This window comes from Parus major, chromosome 7 (genome assembly GCF_001522545.3).
Source record: "Parus major isolate Abel chromosome 7, Parus_major1.1, whole genome shotgun sequence".
NCBI classification, from domain to species: domain Eukaryota; kingdom Metazoa; phylum Chordata; class Aves; order Passeriformes; family Paridae; genus Parus; species Parus major.
In genome coordinates, this window is record NC_031776.1 from 29,796,344 (window position 1) to 29,823,106 (window position 26,763).

At 38.4% G+C, this 26,763-nt stretch overlaps 1 protein-coding gene across 3 annotated transcripts in view; it reads right to left on the minus strand.

Annotated features, from left to right (window-relative positions):
- DPP10 (dipeptidyl peptidase like 10) overlaps positions 1 to 26,763 on the minus strand; it is a 433,150-nt gene that overhangs the window by 38,989 nt on the left and 367,398 nt on the right. For all 3 annotated transcript variants that reach the window (XM_015635406.3, XM_015635407.3, XM_015635405.3), the window contains exons 6-8: positions 21,916 to 21,968; positions 21,735 to 21,816; positions 2,557 to 2,677 (exon numbers count right to left, since the gene is read on the minus strand). In XM_015635406.3, the coding sequence (XP_015490892.1) occupies positions 2,557 to 2,677; positions 21,735 to 21,816; positions 21,916 to 21,968 (256 nt within the window). The remainder of the gene's footprint in view (positions 1 to 2,556; positions 2,678 to 21,734; positions 21,817 to 21,915; positions 21,969 to 26,763) is intronic.

Consider the following 26,763-nt stretch of genomic DNA (forward strand, 5'->3'; position numbering starts at 1 on the left):
TGCATACTTCCACTAACATCAATAAATCACATAAATGTGAGAGATGATTGTTACTGACATATGCTTACTTCTATTGCATTCCAACACACGTGTTTACTCAAATTTGAAGTAATTTGGGGGCTTGGCGTATTTTTTGGGATTTCCAATTTTTTTTTTTTCTTCTCCTCTTAATACAGAATTTCAGTATACCTGATTTCTCTGAGGTGTGGAACCTGATAACATGCAGATCTTCACACAGTCATATTTATATAATAATTTTTGGAGTGCATTATTATGATTTTCTTGTCTCAGTCCAGTGGACTGCTTTAATTCTTGGGAAGTTCAGTTTTTCTGGAGTGAAACTATTTGAAAATCTGAACCAAACTTTTTCTTTTTATCCAAATTTTATTTGCTTTCCAAATGAATCCAATTCTCAAGAATGTCACTCAATGTTTTCTTACATTTGTTGTCATTGTATATCACAGTCAAAAGAAACAAACCAGAAACAGGCACAGAACCCAAACTCCTGGAATCCCAGTACAGCAGCTCCTGAGCAATTCCAAATTCTCCCTGCACAAGTCTTCTGCTTCCACTTGTGAAAAGACTTAAAATTTTCATTATGTATTTGATATGTTGGCCTGCTTAGCAAGGATTTTGTATTTAAATCTGAAGAATTTGGCTGGAAAACTAATTGAGAATAGTGTACTAAGGGAAAAGGCCTGACTGCATGCCTAATTTGAGAGCCTACCTAACAAAACTACTTAAACTGTCAACAGAGACTCTCCAAGTTGCTAATCGGATTCTGAGGGTTCTGAAGCAGCTTAATGGGTTGAATTATCTAAGGTTAGGTGAAATGAAGCTGGGACCTATATTCAAAGTCATATATTCTGGGTCATGCTTCTCTCCCTGGCTGGATAACTAAAACCTTTTACACAGGAGAAGAGCAGAGAACGAATGGTGAATATCAGATAGCAAAATATCACAATTATGTTTGCTTTAAAATATTACTGTTTGCATTTAGACAAGGTTATTCACCCAAAGAAAAGCTATTCCCAAATGCTTTGTAAGGTAAAATGCTAATAACAAACTCATGAAATGATAAAAGAAAACAAATGAGGTCAGAAGAGGAAGAGTGCTCGATTCAACCGAAAATCTCTCAACTTCACCTGGACAATATTCAGCCTGCTCAGCTTCTGATGCTGTTAAAAAGCTCTGCTGAAGGTGGAGCAGTGCTGTAGGTTAATGGGAAAGGAGCAGTGTGTTCCTTTGTGCCAACAGCCACTGGGGCTCCCCAAAATGCACAGACACAACTCCCCCTCCCGTGGGTGTCTGGGGTTGAGGAGGGCTCCCTCCCTCCCTGCCTGCAGCCCCGGGACACCAGAGAGTCCTCTGCAGGTCAGGAAATGCACCTGGGGTTAAAAACCATGGAGAACAACGAGCAAAGAAGGCTTCTTCACTTAAAGGAGGCTTTAGGACATGTCTCATGAGGAAGGCTTTGGCATCATCTCCCACAACACCTCAAAAACTTTCTAGCCCCAAACTAGACAACTTTTGCTTCTCTTGGCTGCAACCCCTATTAACTTCACTTTGTTTTAGCAAATCTTGATAAACTCCATCAACTCCAATGAGCTGTATCTGCTTAAATTCTTCAATTTGCATGCTGTCATGGTAGATTTTAGGATTATTAAGTGCATATAAAATGATATTCCATTTAAAAAATGTTCTTTTGTTTTGAAATGTGCTGCCACATTAAAACATTTCAAAACAAAAGAAAACCTTGGAAGTGGGTAACTATCAGATACAGGCTGAGGGATGAAAATTACCATTCAGAGTTCACTTGGGCAGAGATTTTAAAAAAACCCCACCATGAGATGTTTGCTCATAACTACTGCAATGCCAAGAAGTGTGGATAGACCATTTTTAAGGTGAAGTTCCATGCTGTGTGGCATTAACACCATTCCTAAAAAAAAACTCTTCACACAAGAAATTCTATACCTCTAGTAACTGAGTATTTAACCCCAAGCTATTTATCTATGGGACACATGAGTTCCATAGAAGTAGCTGAAATGTGTATTAATTTTAAGGTGTTATACCAAGTTAGATAATCTCCTCACTTTTTAATTTTTTTTTCTCCTTAAATTAATCATTATGTTAAAAGCATTTTGGGTGCAGAGAGAAACATTCTGTGCCACTGGCTGTAGAGGACAGACTGAGCTACCCCCCACTCAAATTTGGGTTTCCTCCTCTATGGGAATGTCTTAACTGCAAATGGATCATCACTGTTGCCCCTAAAAGCATCAAACTGAGCCCTTTCCCTGCTCACTTCTGCATGCTACCAATGTTCATGTGCAACATTCAGCTTGGAAATGAATTCCTCTTTCCCAGAAAACACTGCTATATACAAACCAGCAGCCAACACAAAGACTGAGCAGATATAAAGGCAATCTTGCAGGAAAATGAGAAGGGAAAGGAGCAAACCCAACCTCAGCATTTTCTGAAATGAACAGATTTGTGCTGTTGGGTCTGTACAAGGACCTTTCATCTGTTTTAATAAACAGATATATTCATCCAGCTTACCTTCATATAACCAGTCTGCAATTCCATTAAAAATAATTCCTTCTTTTCCTGAGGATGTCAGGCGCAATGAGCTGCTCTTTACATCAGGCTGATAGTAGATGTTATTTTCAAATATATAAATCTGGATGAGGTAAGAGAGACGGAGAGAAAAGCCAACATTTTGGTAGATATAAATGAATGTTCAGCAATGAATACATAATTTCCTCAGGCTCAGAACAGTGTACAGAATAATTCAGCATGAGTTTCCACCAACATTGTCTTAATTTTCCATTTTATTATAAAATTGGACAAACTAAACAAACTTTTAATATTTATGGCAAGCAAATCCTTCCTTTGAAATTGTCTTTCCAGTTGAAATATTTCTATTCTTGTTAAAAACTACTATTACATTCCTCAAAATCATACAGGAGACAAGTTTTATAACAGCTGAATGAATAAAGAAATTTTCATCTGGTTTACTAGCTGTGAAATGAGACACACTTCTGCAAGGACATACAGCATAGTACATACATCATAAACGTGTAACTTACAGCTTTATATCATGGTGTGAGAACATACTGGAGAAGCAAAAACAAATAGCAGCCTGCAGTTAACTTTTCTCAGCTTGCTAATGACTTCTGACTGACACACCAATGTTTTACCTCAAGTGTACTATTTTTCAATTTTATTTTTCAAGTCTGGGCTCCTCATCCTCCTTTTTCCTTCTTTACTGCCACTCATTTGCCTTGTCTGCTCCTCTTTCCCTGCTCACTTCGTTGCAAAGGGTACCAAGATCACTCATTTTGAGCAGCTGAGCTCCAGGTTCCATGACAAAGTGCAATAAATTACAGTGGCCATGTGCACACTTCCACAGCTTAACACAAAAATCAAAGCAACAGCAAGATTATGCACCAGCTCAGTTCACACTGAGAAAATGCATCTGCGACAGGATTAAAGAAGCCAAATGCCAGAGAAATTTTTGTGCACCATTTCAGCACTGTACACTGACATACAGCATCTCAGGGAGTGTAACAGGAAGCAGATATATTTCCACCAAAGACTATTTAAAAGCCTGGTCGTTTATCATTCTCTCATACTTCTATAATAAATGACTTATGGGAAAACACTAACCAAAGAGCAAAGTTTTATTATCACTATTACTGCTGTTCCCTTTGCTTCTAAATTACCATCTGAAACAGATTTCTCTCTGAGTCCCCAACTAATGATTTTTAACAGTAGCCACCTCATGATTTCTGCTGCAGAAAGCTGAATCTGAGGGTTTTTTCATACCATGAGCAATGCAATGATTTTAACCATTACTGGAAAACAGGGGTGATGTGGAAGTCCTTTGTGTCAGGATTCAAAGCTCAGCCGTGAGCTCAAACCTGAAGCAAAAATAGTTTGCTTCAAATTGAACCAGTTTGAATAATCCAAAATGTACTGAGCTTTGTATCAGCACAGAGAATTTCTGGGAAGGTGATGTATCACCCAATGTCAACAGCAAAAGAAAACAACGATGCTGGATGTATCAAGCTTTTGAAATAACATCAACAAGAACTTCCTGTAAATGTCTATTTCCACACTAAAAATACACTTTTATTTATAATGTAAAAGAAATGAATACAAACAAAATTAAGGCATGGTTAACTGCTTAACCAAGAAAACCAAAACAACTTAACCAAGTATTTTTTTTATTTATGTCAACTAAAACTATTGCTACCAGACTCCATTACAGGTAGACTAAGCAGTGAACCACTCCAATGACTGTTGCTTCCTATGAAACAACTTCTTACAGCTGACAAGCTCTTCTTATTTAACACCAGCTTTCAAAAGTTACCAAAAAAGCCTACATGGTCAAATGGTTCTATTTTATTTAATCTTCTTTAATTAAAATAAATCAATCTAATTCATTTTTGAAGATCAGGAGTATGATTTTTGCTTCTCTGCCCCTTTTTCAGGCTGTTAGTGTTCTTAATGGTAAAAGTACTCACATTGTCTTGTCTCTGCAGTGAAAATTTTCATTTCAAATGATCAGTGACAAAGAACAGGATTAAGGATTACTTGTTTTATGACTGAACCCTGAGAAGGTTTTTAATCCTGTTATTACTACTTAGCAGGCATTGCTCATTCCATTTGACAGACCTCAGATAAGTAAATATCTCTGAAGGAAACTCACTGTTGTGCCACTATTATCTTTATTCCTCATTCATTTCATAAAGCAGCTTTGTCTCCATCCTAAACCAGTTCTCAGTCACCCTCTGGACATCCTCACAATCTTAGTCTATCATCCAAAGTTTCCCTTCTTTCTTCATCACTCCTGAAACATGTTCCTTCAACTTCGAAAGCTGATCCAAACCCACTTTTTTTTTTTTCTATCGGAACACTTCGAAGTTCTTGAAAATCTTCCAAGTCACACAGCAGCTCTCTCCCAAGCAAGCCTTGAGCTCACTGATTACTTGAATTTAACATTAAGAAGGAAGACTTCATGTTCCTTTGCAGAACATTTATGAAATACAACCATTCATGTTCCTCAACACAACTAAGCTGCACCTAAGTGCACATGGATGAGTGCTTGGTGCTCTGGCAAGATGGTCCTGCACTCACTGCCTGCAGCATTCCAAAAGATCAACATCCCCATGCCTGCAAATCATCTGAGAAAGATTCTACATTAGGGTTAGTCATTTAATCTCATCTGTAATTTGGAATATTTGCAGTATTTCAGGAGGTGCCATTTTCCCCAGGAAGCCCCTGGGCTGCTGCTTGCACTGACAGGAATGCATCCTTCCTACAGGGACAGAGCCTGGCCCCTGCAGCGAGGGCTGCATTCCCCTCCATGCCAAAGGGCTCATCTGTAACTATTTAACCCATTCACCGCTTGGAAATAAGGACTTGGGAGTTAAAGTGTTGATTTGTGCAGCAAAACAGGCAGCAGAGGTGCAGCAGGAGCACTGTCATTACTGTGAAGGCTACTTGGCCTGGGCCTGAGAGGCTCTCACTTCCCTCTCAGGGAATGCAGGCAGTGGATTCAATTAAGCACAAGTGCTTTGTGCAGCCACACAGCCCACAGTTTGCAGCCAAGAAAGGCATTTCCAAAAGGCAGACTCACTGTGAATTCTTCTTCCCAGTATAATACTTACATGATACAAATGCACCTTACACATAGCTCTAAAATACTGAAATTGTAATAGATGGCCCCTTGGAATTAATTCTCTTCCCAAGATTGTGAGTAGATCCTGCTCGCTTTCATCCTGTGTTTGCACATACAACACCAGCCAGCAGCAAAAGGTGGTGTCAATGTGAAGTGGCTTCAGGAGGAAAACAGACCCTGACCTTATCTTATGTGAATTATCAAGAGCTCACAAACTAAGAGTAGAAATGGAATTATTCCTCAGCAGAAACATGCAGAAAAAATTCAATCCCTAGAGGAAGGGAAGTCCTTAAATGCCAAGCCCTCCCCTCCCTGCCCAATACCCAACATCCTTTTCTTTGCTACACATATTTTATTCCTTCTTACTGAATTTAAACATCACCACCAAAGCTTTCTGATGAAGCCTACTTACAATTCTGCTTTGTGCTACACTAAAATTTATTTCCAACCTTTATTTTTTTTTCAAAAACACAGAGACTAGATTAAATTTTTTATTTTTTAAGAAGCAGCTGCTCCTGCTGATTACTTGCAGTACAGGAATACCTGGAAGTTGAATTCATGAGCGATTATTTGGTTTTCAAAATTGAGTGAAAGAGAGAGAAAGTGGCTGAGAGAGAACCCAGACAGCTACTTTTCCTATAAGAGAGACTGAAATTCTCTACCACTGCAAGGTAGATAACAAATCATGACCCTGGGATAAGAATAATTGATCAGAACAAACAAAACCAACCAAATCCTTGCAGCACAATCTTACAAACACATGCGCCTTACCTGACTTCAGCAAGCAGAACTAAAGATGTGCCCAAAGGTTTCCAGGAAGGGGACTTCACATAGTTCATCACTTTGTATACTGTGTTTTGAGCAACATCACATAACCCAAAATTTCCCTTGCTGGTCTCTCTCCACTCAGGTACATGGGAGCACGGAATAGTAAAAGGCTTTTCTTAGTATACACTTGGCTCTATTTACTACATCACAAGTACTAAAATGTTGACTGCAACTACTGAATCTTCTCAAACTGCTAAAAAAGGAGTTGCTAACTGTATATCAGGTATTCTCATCAGTGAGAATACATCAATGGCTTTGTGCCCAAAAAGCTTTCACAGCTTTCAGGTATGTTGATAAGAAAGTAAATTGAAAAAGGCACAAAGTGGAACCAGGATATGCTATTTATTGTATGTGGAAATTATTTTTACGCTTTTTTTAACCTCTTCTCTTCTACCCATCTTTTATGACTATTCTTAAAAAATTTAAAACAATTTTTAGCAGAGACCCTCAACTCATAATGCTGTAAATAGGGATAAATGTCAAAATCTACTGTCTTCAAAATTACCTGACTTTCTGTTTGCTTAGAGATTTTTCACATCAAATCTTAAACCAAATGGAGAAAAACCCCACAGAATTTCTTTAATTATTTTATCAAGTATTTTCCAATTAATGAAAAACACCTGCAAGAATGTTTTGGATTAGTGAGATACATTAATTCTTGGTAATGATCACATTTACTTCCACTGACTGTGAAAAATTTGAGGCCCTGCTTGCTCTAATATTCTACCTCAGCACTAATCCATCTCATACTTCCACATCTGGCATCCCCCAAACCATTTTTTCATAAACCTTCTTCTAAATTAATTCCTTCCAAAACAGTTATTTACTGTTGGCAAGATGTTTCACAATTACAGGATTTTCTTTGTGGCTGAGGTCTGGAGCAGAGCACCCAGTCCGAGTCACTGCAGATGGCACACAGCTGTGAAAACAGAGACATGCACTCCCCAGCTGAGCAGCAAACCTAGTGCCAGGAGCTGGACAGGCCCCCCGTGTGTCTTTAATCATTTCAAACACTACAGGCAGAGAAAAGCTGCTAAATTACAGAAAAGTACTCCACTTTTTCCCCTTTGCTGCTCCGCTGGAGCCTCCTGCACGGCACATCCACACTCAATCCCTGCTCTGATTGCAGGGCAGCGCTTCAGCGACAGCACGAGCCCTTGGTGCTCCAGCTGGGCAGCAGCGCCTTGCCCAGAGCTGCTGCAGGGCACTCTGAATCCCAGGTTTTCTGGAAGAAAAGCAGAGCTGGTCTGTTCAGCCTGGAGAAGACTGAGGGGAGACCTCACTGCAGCTACAAATTCCTTGGGAGGGGAAGAGGAGGGGAAGACACTGATCTGTTCTGTGACAGGACCCAAGGGAATGGCCTGGAGTTGTGGCAGGGGAGGTTTGGGCTGGGTATTAGAAGAAGGTTCTTCCCCTTGATGCCACAAGTTTTAGCTTTCATTTTTCATTTTTCCCTAGTGTAGTTTTGAGCTTCATATTAAGTGTTAGTGAGCTCTCTTCATAGAGTAGGTAGACAAAACAATTCCTTTTCTAGCTTGGTAAGAAGGATGATCATTACAAGGCCCAAAAGCAGAAACAGTGGACTGAAGATAGAAAACAAGGATGGGACTTCATAACCTGAAACAGTGATTGGACAATTAATCCTGATATGCAGATGGACCAAAACTAACAAAAATGTGAGACCTCGTGACCAGTTGTCCATTTTGTGATCAATTTTAGGGCCATCTTGGGTGTAGCCCTGGCCCAAGGTATATCCTTTAAGGCCTTTCAATAAATACCTACTTTATTCTTAACTCTGTGCAGCCTCTGCTCTAGGTCAGCCTTCTCAAGGCATCACTCCAGAGGCTGGTTTGGGACTGGAACAGGCTGGAAGGAAAGAAACTGTGGAGTGTGGCTACAGGAACTGTTCTCATTACATGGATTCATCAGGACAAACACCTTCCTCAAGGAAAGTGCCAACCAAACTCTAAAGCTACAGAGCAGATGCAGCTGGAAAGGAAACAAAATCACCAGTGTCTGTACATCTTTGGTTAGAAAAGAAATCCGTACAACAAACACTGGGCTATTTCTGTACAGGTGAGAGCTCTACCTGTAATGCAAGAAGATCATCAGATTCTTCCACAGAATCTCAGACCAATAAATAAATAACTGCTCCAATCTGGAGCAACTTCAGCACTCCCACTTAATACCCCAGAGAATGTAACAATCTTCCTTACCTTTCACACTCTAAATATGAGCTATGACAAGACTAAGGAATTTCTGATTATGCCCAGAAGGAGACCTTCAGGCTTTCAGGAAATGCCTCTGCTGCAGAACTCCTGCAGCTGCTAATGACAGCACTAAAGACATCGGCCCAGGGCATCCTCAGGCAGCCCAGCCCTGGCTGCATTCCTGTGACCTTGGCAAGGACACACAGGTCACCCTTCTCTGGCCAGCCCAGCATTCCCTGTCACACAGCACTGAACTCCACCTGGGGCTCTCTGCAGAGGGGTAAGAAGATTCCTGCTGCAGAAAGCAGTGTCAGCACCCTGTGTCCCACACAGACAGCCCAGCCCAGCTGCAGGGCTGATGGCTGCACCGCGGCACAGGCTCCACCAGAGCTGCTGCTTTCCTAAACGTTCAGCAAAATTCCGTCCCTTCTTGTGAGACTGCCAGCCAATTAGTTGGATAATTAATTCTTCAAAAGCTTCAAGATGCTTTTCCATCTGGGCTTGCCTCACCATTTGTTCTGTCTCCTGTCTTACCATACATTAGCCAAATCCAGCTGCCCCCAGTCAGATCATTTGCTAAGATTTCCGATGAAATGTGTTTTCTCACTAAAAGCCATTAATACAAATAATATCAGCTATTCATGAGCAGAACAAAGTCAAATAAAGAATATTTTCTTAGTTGCCTTGCAAATATTGAACTTTGCTCTTCAGAGATTAAACCACAACTTCTCCAGTTCTAGGAACAAGTTTTTACTGCATGATAACATGTATTCACATATTTATATAGTATATATCCAAAGGGTTGATGCCCTTTTGTTCTAGAACATACGGAAAGTCCAGCACAAAAAAACAGTCTTGCATAGAAGAAACAAATAAGTGGCATATTAAATAAAAGAATTAATTTTAGAATTATTTTGAAGCCATTTTTATTCTAAAAATGTGGTCTCAATTCCTACTGTTGCTTTCACCATAATTATGGAAAAATGCAGATATCAATGCACTTCCTTTGACTTGTAAGTAATATTAGAACTAAGTTTGGATTGCAGGAAGAAACTAAAATCAAAGCCCTGCATCCACATCAAGACAGTTTGGTTGCCAATTTTCAACACCTGCTGTTGAGGTAGCAAGTTTGGTTTTCATTCAAGTATTTAAAGTATTTGTTTCTACCTCCTGGTTCACAGATATGAAAAATTATAGAAATAGCTCCACTTCAGAAATTTACAATTAGTTTTCATCAATTTAAAATATACTGCAAATTACTCATAGGATCTCTCAATGCAATAGCTTTCAAATGAATTCCTGGCTTAGAATTTTCTCTGCCACCATTCAGCATTCTGTAAAGTTCTGATAGACAATTTTTTTTTTTTCCTGAGAGCCACTGATTACGTTATTTTTAGTCACAGAGTAATATCTACTCTCTTCTTCAAGTTCAAACTGAGCAAACATTTTCTTGTCATCTGTGATTTCTCTTAGTATACTCCTGGGACTCACAGACTTAAACTGAGATTGTCAGACCATTATTATACCCACTGTTACAGAAGATGAGCACCCCTTCCGTCCCTTTTTCCTTGCCAAAATCTTATTTACTTGAAGCAGATTCCCACTGAAAATCAAGGTTTAGTTAAGATTATGTGTTTTGTGTGCCAATAGAATAACAGTGTAAACACTATTTTCTTTTTTTTTCCCCTTTCATAGAAAAGATAAATGCTCCTTTGGGGATGAAAACATCATGCAGAAGGACTGGACACACAGTGTTAAACAGGAACAGTTGTTTGCTATACCAAACTAGAAGTTCCATGATGGCAATCCAAACCTCCTGGTCTTTATCTGGCCAAGATAAATGGGGCACATGGTGGAGAGAGCCACAGAAATCCTTCAGGGCTCCATTTGGGAGCAGGAAAGAGGTGGCTTTTTCTGTGCTCTGTGCTGACCTGGTGGCGTGATGTCATTTGGCTCATTTTTATCTACAGCTGCCCATGGCCAGCACAACAGGTACACCAGCAGCCTTCCTGTGACAATGCTCTGGAGGATTTCCAAGTTAGGAGTTGGTTTACTGCTCCACTCACATGAACTGTACACACATTGTATACAAAATCACATTGACAAGTCACATTTCCAGGAGGTACTTGGCCCTTTGTTGGAAAAGAAGCAAAATCAAGGGTTGGTGTCTGCCATTCCTGCCCACAGTAATCAGCTGTGGAAAAAGCTCCATGGTGATGAAAAGGACATTCACTCACTGAGGGGAAAGGGAAATGCAAGGTGGCAAACTACCACCCCAAACACTCATAGTGCATTTCATTGGTGGGACTGATTATCCTGCTGTTTATCTTACAGGTCCAGCAGCCTCTAAAACCAAAGAGAATTATTATATTTCAGATAATATAAACCACAGAAAAGTGGCTTATAAAGCTTTTATAGGTATGACTTTTAGAAGGTTAGAATATTCATTAGTGACTTAGCGAGTTACAATCATGCAGACTTCTTCCAAAAGCCTTTTATTTTTTTCTCACATCATACAAATTTTCTCACAGATCACATATGTTACAGGATGACAATTTCAAGGAAAGTTTTATGCGATGGTATTGAAAAGCAGCTTTATTTCCTATTCCTTTTCCCTACATTATATCTGTAGTCTATTTAGATTGTGAGCTCTCACAGGCAGGGTTGCAGGCTACAATGTCTGATCTAGTTTGGAATACAGCTCTTTGCAAGTCTCCAGGAGTGCATAATGGCTCTGATCTCTTCTCTGCAGATGTTTTTTTTTTTCCTTTTGCAGGTCAATCTGTACTGGTACAAAATTTTCAGAGCCATTCATCTCTGACTTGCTCCATAGAGCAATAAATTAAGCAGGTACTAGGAACCACAGGCGCCATGAGCTACCTAAGCGATGCCTGGCAGTGGATAAAAATCTGCCCTTACATGATCCATGTTCCAAAAATCATCAGAGACTTTGCAAATGAGGCAGAAACCAAATAATAGATAATAACAAAATTATTATAATTGTAAGCAATAAGAACTATATTCAATCTTAAAGGTACTAATTTTTTAAACATTGTGATTGACCTGCACAACAGTTCTTTCAGAAGAAACTTTCAAGCATTTAGATTATGTTGTAATTAAGGGAGAGGGGAAGTAGCTGTTGATCACTAGGAGGATGAAGACCTCAAAGCACAGACACCCCAATGTCACACAATACATTTTTCTGCTGTCAGTTACAATATGTTAATTTTATTTTTGCAGTAATCAAGCTGCCAGATATAGCAGGAAGAACACAACACTGAAGCACCACTTTTCTTCTGTCTAGATTAATGCCACTGCATCACCGCAATGTGTTAGCACAATCGTTTCTGAACAACCACAAACAATCTACAAGGCCATTATATTTAATTGCTATTTAGATAGTTTATAAATCTACTGTAAACAATAGTGAGGATGCACTCATAATGAAGCTATAAGATTAGTTACTAATGTCATGACATAAACCAGGCCATGAACTCAGACTATCAGCAACTCCATGGTAACTCTGATGTTTATGTCCTTGGTTTTCAATAAATGCGGGGAAGCGTTGCCCTCTTTTGTTTCAACACACATTAATTATGTTGCCTTTCCAATGATATTGGATCATGATGCTCACTAAATTCACACCCTGCCTCATCTCATGACAGCTTACCCAGGAGAGCAAACATAGTGTAATATGCTGTATAAATAAAACCACGTATAATATCTGAACTACGACCTAGGCAGAAAGCTGCTGCATAAATCTGCTGCACAGATCACAGCACGAATGCTTTCCCCCAAGCTGATGGTCTGGATCTGCTGCTTCCTCCCATGGGGCTGCCTGAAGAGCTCTGCTGGCTGCAGCACTGTGCAAAATGTCACTGAGGATTGGGATGCTCAGCCCTTTGATCCTTGTCTAAGTGATGTGAAGAACAGACTTATCTACAACCAGTTCATGCTCAGAAATTCACACTCCTCCTTCCTCACACTTGCTGATTGCTTCTGACTAATGAGCCAGCATGGAGCTTATAACAAAATCATAATCTGTCCTTACCATGAAATCTTTCAAAATGATCTCTGGTTGTTTCAAGCTCATCTTACACTGATATCAAGCTTTCAATTATGCCCAGACTGATAAATCCATAACAAGTTAAACTGAAAAATTTTCAACCTAGTTACTCCAGAAGAAAAAAAAAAGCAATGTTTGGGAGACAGAAAAATATCTAAGGAAATTGTAAGGGCTTGGTATCAGAGGAAGAATCTTCTGTTTTCTTTGACAAAATGTAAGAAAGTAGCATTATAACTGCAAGAACAAAAGTAGAAAGATACAGAATTGAAAATTCTGAGCTGTAAAGTCATGCTTACATTGTCTACTATTTTTAGGGTGGTGCACAAACCCTGAGAACTTTGTATGGAATTCAATAGACCAGGGTGCCTCTGAGCATGTCCTACACGAGAAATCCAAGCAGAGTCGAACACCAAGGTTTGTGCTTTCAGGGGCTGTTGCTATCCCAGCCCATCTTGCTGTACAGGGTGTGTGCCTTCATCTCCCCACTGCACACAGGGCTCAAGCTGCCTGCTGCCTTTATGATGGACCAAAATTTTAGTGGATGACATCCACTAAACTTTCATATACAGACTTCACACAGCATATCTAACCAATGCAAGAAACACAGTTTGTCTTAAAATATCTCATTAGGAATGAGACAAGGAGGAATTTAGGAAATTTTGACTAGCTCTTAGAACAGATCATCTGCTTGGGACAGTTCAGGACCTGGGAAACAACACTTGAAAAAAATATCTGTTTGCTTTCCTTCCACACAAAACTTTTCCCTTTTGTTTCTGCAAACGTGCTGTCACCTGCCATAAATGCAGAAGGAAATCAATGCAATGTTTTCTCCTAGATATCAGCAGTACACCTGGCTTTTTAATCCTTATTCTCTAGGCCATGGAACTTCCAGTGGAGACACATTCCCCACAACTACACATCCACATCCACAAACAGTTCTTGGAATTTCACTGTCTGGTTCAGGTTAAGTCAGAATGAAAGCCTAAGTCACTTTAACACAATGCAGCAAAAGTTTAATCAGCTCTGATCTTTCAGCACAAGCACAGTGAGGAAGTCATAACCCCACTCTAGGGAAAAAGAAATATGCAAGGATATTTATGGGCTGTTGATGATAGAATTTAATGTCTCTTTTTCCAGAGGGACTTGGCTAAAATAGTCAGAAATACCCAGGAGAACTGAACATAGTTGTTCAATGTTGCAGACGAGGACAGTCACCATCACTTCCACTGACAGAAACCTGTCTGTTTTTCTGATAGATGTTATGTGCTGACTGAGAAAATAGATTTTAACACACAGCAAACAGAACCTCTAAATGGAAGAGGTGGAAGGACCCTGCCACAGAGCAAGAGCTCGGTGGAGTTTGTGTCAAGTTGGTTTTGCCGCTTCAGCCTGTTCCTAGCAGAGCTCTGTAGGAACTGGCTCCATCACAGAAACTCCAAAGTCCTTTACAAGTCTTCTGCCAAACACTTTACAAAAGCTAAATGAAAGTCATCTTTACAATTGATTAGAACAACCTCTGGCATAGAACTTGAACCAGAAAGGCATTAGAAATCTTCAGACTCTTCTGTTTCGACATTTTGGTGCCTTCCTCTTTGGACTCTTCCACAGTGTTAGGGAGCATAGAGTATAGCTGCTTTCTTGGGTGTTTTTTACTCTTTTTTTCTATTTGCCAGATAAAGCTGTTATTTACACTACATTACCAAGAGATGGATATGACAAATTTTCCATCCCACTCTGTGATGTACCTTTTTTAATCACTAACTATGAAGTGACTACATGATTATATGGTCCAGGGACACAAGTAAGCATGCAGTAGTTTTGGGCAGGATTTTTAAGTTATATAGAAATCCACACCATAATAAAACCCAATCTTTTCCAATTCCAATTTAGCCAAGGATTCCATCAGATTTCAAGCTCTGCTTCACAGTTTTTATGGGTGGCTATTTCCAAAGAATTTCAGACTTCTGAAATATAATGTTCATGTTTCTGCATTACAGAAAGCCACACATTTTTCACACAAGAAGCACAGCAGCCCTATTTTATGAGCCATTGGACTTGCAGTTAATATTAGCTAACAGACACAAGTGTGAATATTCAGATATGCTTTGTTACACATGGACATGTTGAACAACACAATGAGTGGTGCATATTGCTGTTTTCAGTGCTCCCTGCAGGCTGCTGCATGGAAAAGTCCTTGTAACTGCTCCTATCAAATGTGTGTCTATACTTGTTTCTGTGGCTTTGTGGGACTGTATGTAAATAAATATACATACATACCTACGTATACATATATATACACACACACCCACACAAGTAACCATGTGAAAAAATAATTGAGTTTTGGCACAGTGATGTATCAAATTTCCAAAATATTTGCTTCTGGATAAAAAAAATGTATTACTTGTGTGAAAGGCTTCCATTCTGACTCAAATATTAGCTGCATGCTAGATCACTGATAACATAATAAGAACCAGGGAGAAGAAACATCTTTTACCTCCCCTCTCGATTTATTCACTAAAAAGCTGCTGGGCCTTTTACTGTTCCACATGACAAAGAGTAGTAGAGGAATAATGCTCCTATAAAACACATGATTTTCTCATTATGTCTTCACCTCTTTCTGACACAGCCAAGTGACTATTCCCACAAAGGGTCAGCAATATCTAATCCTTAATAATCATAATTTTAAACTGCCTTTGATACTGGAACACGTTTGTTGTATTTCATCCAAGCAAATTGATGAAGAAACTTCTTTGCTTAGCTTACCCTTGTTCCATTTATAATGTTCCATTTATGATGCTGTAGTGGTCTCTAGAGCTTACAAATTTTTATTAAATAAATCCAGCCTTCACAAGTAAAAATGTACTTTTTCCTGTTCTGCCAAACTGCCTGTGTTTTCTGGCTGCATTCTCCATTCCCCTTTTCTGAGATGGGAACAAAAGCTTTCCAATGAAGTATGACTTTTGGAACTAGAGAACATGCATTAAATCCTCCTCCAATCCATATTTAAATAGAGTGAGCACCCAGAAATTCATAATAGAAATTATATATAATTATCTTAAATTATCATAATATTCTACTTTAGTAGAATACCTTCAGAGGAATTCATAGTATTTTTTTTTCTTTGAAGAATAGTTTGAATCAAATAATTTAAATTAAAAGGCAAAACACATTTAGATTTTACAATGATAGTTTGACGAATCCAAGGAAAAAATCCAATGTGTAGCAGCAGCTTAGAAGGAAGATTATTTAACTAAGTCTTTTAGGTAACTCCAGTTCTTCTGTGGACTCACTCATCTGGGTGGGCAATGCTCAACCACGGCTCTCTTCCTTCAGAGAAACATCCTCAGCAGGACAAAGGATCTCCAAATGTGCTTTGAACTACAGAAGTTTGGTAATTGAACCCCTCATGCATTTTAAATGAGGTATCATACCTGAGGTTAATGCCACATTGAAGTGTTCTTGTTTATTTCTAGTTTTCAGAATAAATTCAAGCAGACCTTTCCCTCTCTGTTTCACTGCCATTTGCCTCATTAGCATAGTCATTAAAAGGAAAGATGAAATAAAGCCTTGACATTTCCATATGTAATTTTAAGTTACTCATCTAAAATACAGTAAGTCAAAAGAGCAGAAGACTTTGCAGATAAAAACAGCAGAAGAAATATATTTATTTTGGACTTACTTCATTAGCATTAATTAAGCTTTTACTTCATTTGCATATGCAAGTGTTCTTGCCAGGAGGGGGTGCCAAGTACCCACAGCACTAATTATGCAAAAAGAAAACACATGGCGAATATTTTACAGAAAGACAAATGACCATGTTTTATAGCAGTTGTACATTACCTTGATAGACCAAACAGTAAATAGAGCTTTCAGCAAGTAATGGCTGTTAAAGCATGTGTTGAGCAAGGTAACTGTCCAAGAACAATCCTGCTAATTCCTCATTTACTAAAATTACTCCAGTGCTTATCTGAGTACATGGGAAACAACATCAAAGAACTCTGCTGCTCCGCTATTTGTCTTATCTAAAACAGTCTTTGAAAGCCATTGGGAAAAAAAGGCTAAAACTTTGGCAAAAGGCAACTGTAAGGCAATGTCATGTTAATACAGCCTGGGATATTTACATTTTTGTGGGGCAATAGGTATTGATGGGAGGGTGAAGAGAAACTGAAGACCCAAACATGAAAAAAGGATAAAGATGACTGATCACAGAGCAAAAGGGCAGAGAGTTCTTGAAATGGGACATTTATAAACAGCAATTAAAGCATATTTTGCTCTGGTTTATTTCTGTGTTTCTGTTTGTAAGCTGGTTTTTAGATAGTTTGAATACAAGGCGAGGTCCTCTTTCACTGGATCTTTTGCATTCTTTATGTAAAAGCTTCAGATTCTAATATCTATTTTTAAGTAACCTTTTTTTTTTTGTTGGATTTTCGGAAGATGAGGGCAACTTATAGATTTCTAATATTTAAAGTACTTTCTAAAAATTGATGAGAACATTCTGAATCCAAAATTCAGCTACAGTCACCAAACTGTTCTTAGTGTATACAGCCTAATAGGTAATTTGACTCCATGATGACCTCAATTAAAACAAAGCACTGTAAAAGCTCATCTTCAGTCCTACAATTTGATAGTGTTATGTTTTGTTGACAACATCAGTTTTTGACAAAGCTTCTAAAAAATAATTTTCTTTAGTATTCTGGATAGTTTCACTATTTTATTGATTTATGTTTGGTTAAAATATGTATAAATTTATGTATATATATTCATCTGTAAGACAATACATCATTATTTATACTGATCCATCCAAATATGTAACTTCAACTCTCCTCAGAATTATTTAAAATATCAAAAGAAAAATGAGTGCACTGCAATAAATAACACAAAAGATCTATTATAAATACAAAGTGATTTGCATGGATGCACGTTCATAGAATAAAGTGAAATAAGGTACTTTATACAAGCTAAACAACATGTACTACCAAGGCAAAAAAAATAAAAATAAAATATGTGCAACTTTTAAGAAAAAGCTATGTCAAACTGAACAACTTCTAACCATGCTTCCCTGGGAGCCAGTTGAAGTAGCCCACTCAATAACTGATCAGAAGAACTATTTGTATCACAAGGAGCAGAAGAACACGACAGTGTTAACAGACACTGTTAAATACAACACTGGAGACGTCTCCAGCCTGAATTTTTATAGCCAGGCTCCCACTGCAATACAGATCCAGAGCTGTCTCCCCTGTGTCACATACAACCAGGTCCAGCACAAACACATGAAAACCTTTGCTACAAACTACTGGAGAAGATAAGGCTCAGGAAGGGAGAACACCGGATAAAAAACTGGGTATTCAACAACAGCAGCCCTTTAAAAACCCCAAAGCATTCTTCTTCTCAGTAAAGCCTTCCCACCAGGTAAGGGATATCTCTTTTTCAGACACAAGCAGTGAGGTCTTTAATCAATAAACTGGAGGCAGAAAAATGTTGATGAAACAAATTAAATGTCTAGTTGGGTTTCCTGGAATTACTTAATGCTGCAGTGATGGATTCTATGGAGGTAAAGAGATAATCAACTAATGACTTACACAATTTTAAACATGAATAATGTTTGGCAAATACATAAACAGCTCCCTAACATACTTTGACACAGAAATGGTATTTTAGATCTGGCACAGTTCTAACACAGTTAAAAAGCAGCATTTTAATGAGTGTGACCTTGAAAACAATTCTTGTTTTAAGAGCTATGTGACCTTAAGGTACATTAATTCATTAGATAAAAGTTTCTTCTCCCCAATGGCAAACATTTTCAATTTCAGCACCAAAATGTCATGACTCAAGCAGCAGATGTTTCTCTGAGCTTTCCTCTTAATCACTACAAAACCCTCTACTCTAGGTAAATAGCAAGGAACTGAAATAACTTGCAACCACTGTGGTAGCTTGAGATCAGTGGTACTGTGGCTCAGTCACCTGGCTTCTGACAGAAAACTGTTCTTCACTAGCCACACAGGGCCTGCTGGCCCATTAGACAGCCCCAGAAATTATTCCTAACAGTCAACTTCAACTGATGCATGCTTTCCACAAGGATGTAAAATACTATATATACTTGATTTCACTGCAGCCATATTCTGTCTATGCAATAAGCAGTTTGTGGCTTCATACATATTTTCCTTCCTGTTTTTTTTTTTTTCCTTCATATTCTTATATCATCTGTTCGAACATCTTGCCAGTTCCTCCTCATTGGAAGACCTTAAGATAACTATGTAACTGTTACTGAGATCTGCAGAACTGTGGACTGGAAATATTTTATTTTATACTACAGCCTAACTATCGAAAATACTTGATCTAAACCCATGTGTTATCCCCCTATAATTTGGATTTAATCCAGGAATTTTTAAATAGTTGTAGTGGAAAGCTGGGATCTTTGGCTCAGTCAGACATACCTGTGCCTTGTGTTTCACATTTTCTGCTAGTTTTCCTGACCAGTCCTGGCTGTAGGATTGCTTTGCATTTCTTCACCACAGATGCAGGGGAATATTCCCCCTCACTTTGTTTTTACATACACTCTGTCTCTGTGATGGCACACAGCACATGTCATGGGTCCTTCTACATCAAATTTTTGTATATAAAATTAATTTCTTCTCCAATTGTTCTCCAATTGTTCTTCAGTTGTAAAGAATGGCTCTTGGAGATTACCCAGGTTAATACACTATGATTAATTTATTTAGAGGAAATATTTCATTGCTTGTTTTACTAATGAATTATCCCTGTTTCCTGATTCCATGAAAAGACATGTAAGTTTTGTTCAGGAAGGTAAACCACTCATAGTGTGTTTGGCAGCATGGGTCTGTGAGTGCAGCTCTGCCCCCATGTACATTCCATTGGTAGCTACTGATGGGTTTTCATCCTCAGATCTCTCCCTTTACACCATCCTCTGTGCCCTGTTTCACTGCTGGTTGCTTCCTGTACTATTTTACTCAAAACCCACTAATCCAGTGTTTGTTCCAATGAGAAATTTTATAACAGAAGTGGCAATGTGTCCTCAGGCACACATCTTTCCTCTGCCTAACCTGTTCTGCTGGGATGAACTCTGTCCTGTTTCTGCTCGAGGCAGATGTTCCTTTGGACAGCAGCAACAACCATTATTCACAACACTCTTTATTCATTCATGCTCCTTCTACATTTCTGGCTTGCTGCTGAAGTGGGAGGGTAATGCAGCAAGGTGCTTCTGTCACTTTGGAAACCTCCTTTTGCCACATGAACAGCTTCAAGAGGACATCCTTTGAATTGGCAACTCCTAAAGTCACCTTCAGTGGACTGCTCCTGCAGGTGAACATCACTATGGCAACACTCGGTGCCATTCAGAGTACATACAAGATTTTGTGCTCTAAGTTATTATTTCCTAATTCTGCAGACCATATGGCATCATAAAACCCACAGTAGAGCAGATATTTTTTAAGCATGACATTAACTTTACTAGGGACATTAACAAAGATGAGTAATGTTATCCTCACTCGAGTATGAATTATGCCAATGTTTTCAAATTTGGATGATTAAGGTTGTACCTAAAATGATCACCTATTTTTTCCCAGTTCTGAGATGTAATAGGAGTCCACCTGTGCCTATATCTGAAAGTATCCATACATATTTTCACAATGACATTTTAAGCAAAGCACTTAAGGCCAGCATTATTCTGATTTATTTTTCTGAGGCTTATGATTGGTAAATCTGACCCTGTTCTTATGACACATCTCAGGAAAAGTTATTTTCTCAGTAATCACTGCACTTAATTTTAGTTCTACTTCAGATTACTGATTCTCTGATCAGTGCACACATATGTTCAGATACTCTGTCTAGCACAGACAAATCTTAAAAAAATGAAATTTATTTAAAATATTTCTTAAAACTGTCCAATTTTGCAAATGCCTCTCCTTTCCACTACAACCTACGTGGTTTGCCACATTCCATAATGCTTCCTGGTAAATAACCTATGTATTTGTTACCACTACTCCTGGTGCCATGCTCTCATTATTAATAAATTAATGTGGTTAATTATTAAAATGTACCAAGCATGTTTCAATTACTTTTCTCACCTGCCTCCACTTCCTTAATGCAAAATATTCCAACCAGAAACATTTTTTACTTTCCAATCATCTTGATGATATATAAAGCAACAGGGTATATTCTCTAGGCATTCAGCTTACAGCCTCTCTGCATGAACAAGCTGGATGTGCAAGGAGGCCCTGGGATCATGCCTGGGGGCATTAATGAGCTTATTAGAACACTGTAACAAGGATTATCTGAATTTCTTATGCAGAACTGAAGATTTAATCAGTCTCTTGCCTTCAACTACCAACACAAGTCGGCTCAAAACCATTGCTGTTCTAAAACCACAATTTTTTCTTCTCATATTCATTGGTTATGAAGACCATGGATGATTAATGTTCATTAAAAATGGTAAAACTTCTGGGAAAAAGTTATACATGAAACATGGCATCTTGTTTTTTTTATTATGAACTCAATACAGCACAGCTGACCTTGGCAGTAATTTTCATACTGAAATGAAAACATCACTTTCCACGAGTCCATCACATCACATTTGGGCGCTAAGTTTTTGCCCACAGTTTTCATTGATATTGCACTTAAAAGAAAACTGCTTTTCACCTTTAACTTTCCTTCCCACATAGCAGTAGCCATAAAGATGGTAACCCTGAAAATCACTTGGGTGCATACTTAGATGAAGGTGTGATTATTTCAAGAACTGTACCATGTGCTTACTGGGGGTCAGCCTGGAAAAACATATTTTTAATAAAAAATAAATAAATAGGGCTCTCCTAAAAGCTGTAATAGGAGCATGCTAGCATAGTGCAGAAATACATAACACATTTTAAGGTTTTCAGTTTTGTTTTTACCTCAGTCTGTCTGGAGTCCATACATTTTTAATGACTGTGCTTACCAGTTGCTGTCCGTGAACACCCCAGGCTGCGTACTGTAAAACTGAATCCTCTACTTCTGGAGGGTTTAACTCCCAAACTTCCCTTGAAAAAAGGGAAACATTTTTACTTGAACACACTGGCATCACCTCATGTACAGAGCCACTGACAACGACACGGTATGGAACAAACAGTGTGACCTACCTCGTGTGTATGTTATAAATCACATATGAAGCTGTGTAAGAGTAATGAAAAACCTGTTAAAAAAAGAAAAAGTAAAGAATTACAAGACAAAATACAGGATTCAATACAGACTGCCATGAGGGCAGTCACAGTCTTTTAATCCCTGTAAACACCAATACCTTTATTACTGAAAGAATGTTTTACTGAATTAATTATAACCAACAGACCTGAACAAGGTTTTGAAAGCTGTAGGAAGGACACACATATTCACCTGTTAATTTAACCAGACACTGTAACAGTACAACAACTGGACAGAAAATGTCCCAATTAGAAAAATCAGCATTCCTGTTTAAAAAAAACCAAAACAATAGAAACCCCACCCCCCAAAAAAAACCCCACAAACCAACAAACACACTGAGAATATACATTAAGAAACAAAACCACTTTTTTTTTTTCTTCATCAAGGTGTGTCAAAATGATTGCACAGGCATCACAGTTATTCTACTTGAAATGCAGACCAATAGAGGGTCAGATGGTATTTTTCTGACCACCTGCTACGAGCAGCCTGAAGGACCTCTCAGGTATGGCTGTGTACTTAGCAGAGCTCTGTTTGCTGTGACTTTCATTAAATAAGTTTTGGTCTGATTTTGGCTGACTTCTTTTGTTTTTCAGGAAAAGTCTGTGGAAGGTACTTTTTGTCTGGGTAAAACAAAGAACTATTTTTCAGTAAATCTTTCTCATTCAACAGCAAGTTACCAGTGACTTCTGGATTCCAAACCTGTAGGATTCTCTGAAGAGAACAGAAGAGCATTTACAGTGTGTAATATGATGGACCACCACACCAAAGGGCTCAAATCAAAGCAAACCATTGCACATTCTGTCTAGTCAAACATTAGTCTATACACAGATAGTGAGTAACAGACATTTTGCTCTCTTCCAGGCTTGAGTGATTGTTTTTTACCTAGCTCATTTTTTGCTTCTACATCTTGTATCATGAAAGCATCATAATTCCATAGTATTAGTTTTAATATGATTTGAAATTACTTCATGGTCTTGGAATATGAAATATATTTGTCACTAGTTATTACTGTACTAAACAAAAATCTTTTTAATGTAAACTTCTGTCAGAAAAAACATTAGATGACACCCACTAGACTTCCTGCAGCTTCATGTTTACAGTAACAGCATCTCTGCTGGGCAAATGGAGGATTTATTTCTGGACAGGCTAATCCCAGTTAGTTGGGGACTGTAAAAACCTTGACATGGATACATGTATTGGGAACTCCTCAGGTTATATTTTCTGCTCTGGGAACCTTTCAGTGTCTCCTTCAAAGAGAACAGACAAAGGGGGATCCTACATGGACAGAGCCACTGGAATTTGTCACTATGGCACACAAAAAGGTTTCAGGGGTTGTTATTTTGTCTGGAGGCCATTCAATAACAGAGCCATCCAAAACATCCTCCCACTGATTCCCTTTTCATTATTAGTTCTCTGCCAACACATGGCAAGAATTTAGCCTGTCCTAAATCTTTGCTGGCTGATGCAGCAAGAATCCCACAAAGGTCTCTAAGATTAGTAACTCTACTTTGTGCAACAGCTGAACATCCCTTCTGTAAAATTTCCCTTTGAGACAAAAATAATTTTCATTTTCCAAGTCTAACATGCTTAATGTCAGAACTGTTGCTTCAGTAAGAATCACACATATATCAATAAGTATGTCCCAAACTCTTTTAATATTTTATATTACAGCTAAAGGTAAACTGTTTTTTCATACCAGGTACCAGCCTCTTTTGAGAATTGTGAATGAACCAGAGACAAATGGTTAAATCATGGTGGTTTCTGCACAGGGTGTGCACTGCCAGAGGTTACCCAGAGAGGCACTTGCCAGCAGCTTTTAAAGGCCAGTTACAAAGAAGAGAAATGGGTCTCTTAGCCTCGTGGGAAAAGGGAAAATTGTATCAAAGATAATGTGGGGAGGGTTGATAAATATTTTGAATAGAAATATTTTTAGAGTAAATTATTTGACAGAATATATTTCAACAAGAAATGCTAAACTAATAAGTCATTCTGACAGCTTAAACAGAAAATATACTGTAACAACAAGAACAACACTTCATATATCATGTGAAAACTCTGCTCCTGCCTTGTGTAACATTTCTGTCTAAACATTTATGCAGAAACATTAATATCTGTTGAAAAAAGGTGAAAGAGCTCCACTTCCAGTGGAGACCAACACTACAGTGAAGTCACTTTCAGACAGAATGCTGACATTTTTCTTGATTTACTTATATTACTTTTAATTCTTAACAGGAACACCATGTATAAATTACAAGTATGAAGTTTCCTAATTCATCTTGCTTGCAAGAGCCACGCATTGAAACACAATCACTATCGAAACAAAATCAACAAAAAAAGGATGTAGAAAATCTTTTTCTAGCCTGGCTCTCATAGAAGGTGCTTAGGGAGCTCTTGTGGTTTTGTACAAAGGCTGAAGCTCTTTGGCTTCCTCTTGCACAGGGCTGTGTCAGTGGCTGGGACACAGCTCTTCCCTGACATTGTCACACAACATCTGGCTCCACAGGGAGGAGTACCAGCAACCCTCAGAACATCTGGATTGAGCCTCCCACATGGCCACTAGCTGTGTCCTCTGAGGAGGAGGCTTGGGGAATTATGCCCCAGCAACAAAGCAGAAAAAACCTGGTAATTTCTGCAGCATTGCCACCTCTCACAGTGTATTTACAGCAAACACTGGCTACTGTGTGCAAGTCAAACCCAAAGTGCAACCATTCCTTTTCCATAAAGCTTTCAGACATTTCTTGTACCCCATGCCTTCTAATGGAGGTGCTGTCAAAAGATTGAAAGAAGACAAATATTTAAACACAATCATTGAATTGCAACAATTGATCAAAATAAGAGATGTGAAACTGAGGAAAAGGGTTTGGTTGTATGAAAAATACTCATTTCTACATACAGAGAGAATCACTTAAAGGTTATGGACACACAAAACATCTCAAAGAAGAAAAGCAATGTAGGAGAGAAAAGCCTTTTAAAATATTAAATGCATTACAACAACTTCTGCAGTGTCATATCAACTGAGGGAAACAAAAAGAGGAAAATGGCCTGGTCTAATTTATTAAAATAATTATACATGTTAAGGTTGGGCACTGTGAGGAGCCTTCAGAAGTGGCATGTATGATTGCTAGGGTTCAGGCCTTTCTGGCAAGTAAATAACTTGGCTGCTTCTATTATGATAAGCTGGAAAATGCTCCCCGCAATGTTAAGAACAGTGAAAATGGCTTTTTAGATCAGACAGACAGTACACCTCCTCCTCAGCACAATTTATTTAATTTTTCTTTTGCCACAGAATGCAGCTGGTAACAACCACTGCATATTAAATATTTCTTCTGAATTCATTCTTTTATCAGTTTATAAAGTGATGACAAGCTTTCATCTGGTGCCGCTCAACACTGAAAAAGTTAGCTGCATTTGTGTATGAAAAAAATGAAATTACAGAACTCCATTACAAAGGACCTAAAAGGAAAAGGTGACAAAAGTATTTCAAGACAAATTGCTCCAGTCAAAATGTATTGAAATAACAATCTATTACTCAGCTAACAGCCAACAATAAAAAACATACTTATCAATCATGATCTGAACTTTTAGATGACACATTTAGAAGAAGGTGTGATTCTTTCAACAACTGAGTTCTGGGGTTTCATGTGTCCTTTATTCCCTACATTTCAAGAAATTATTTTTTCTTTCTTTGGTTTCTAAAAATGAAATAATTCCATGGAACTCAGTGCATAGCCCAACAAGATGGAAGAAAACAGTGCCTTATACACTCAGCCAAACACGCTCCACTTATTCTGCAATACATTCCAGAAAATATCCAGTTCACTGTCCCTGGGTAATTTGGAAAACATTTCTCAGCAGAATAGTGTTTTTGCTAAAAAGCTGCCAAGAAAACCTCAGTAGAAGTATTTTTACAGTGGGATGACAGCTCTTAGCTCCAGGGAAATGGAAGAGAGCTGATGACATTAGAACCTCGCAGCGCTATAATCCCAAAATGTTTGGGCATGCCAGACACCTTGATGCATCCTTCATCCATTTCCTGTATTATAAACCAATTACATGCTTTCATCTGTTATTTATTCAGAGCAATAATGATTCCTTCTTGGCATGGCTTTTTGCAAGGTAGTGGAGTGTCTGTCCTGTATTTTTGTTTTCACCCAAACACACGCCTACAATCTGAACACACGCCTGCATTTCTCAGTGCTGCTACACTCTGTAAATTCCCCTTTCAGGTTCCAACAAGACATCTCACAGGGCATAGAGGCACTCAGTCTGAGCAAGAACTATAAAAGGTGAGAGTATACAAAATATATTGAAAATTTCAGCACCTGCAGTAATAGTTTCAGTTATTCCAAAGCTTAAGAGCCAAATGGTGTCTGTGTCTTGCACACAACAGAGATATCCATCTATTTGTATTGTACATAGCAAACACAACATACTATTTAAAAGCCATGCCCTTCCCATTAGTTAATAAAAAACAAAAAGCAGCAGACACTCATTAAATAACTGAAATTACAGTGTTTGCCATCATCCCCATCCCACTTATCTCCAAACACATAACCTGATTTGGAAAGAGAGGCACTTCTTCAGATAAGGTTCAAAGCCATGCAGATCCCTCTGATTCACCAGTGAGGTATCAGATCTTTCATGGGTTAATTTACACTTCTGATCCCACAAAAAACAAAATCTAGTATTTTAAGAGACTACTAGTCTGAATGAAAAATGGTTATATTCTTGTATTAAAGAATTTAATCAGATTTGGACACAGGATAATCAACCTTAGCTGAGTAAAGTTG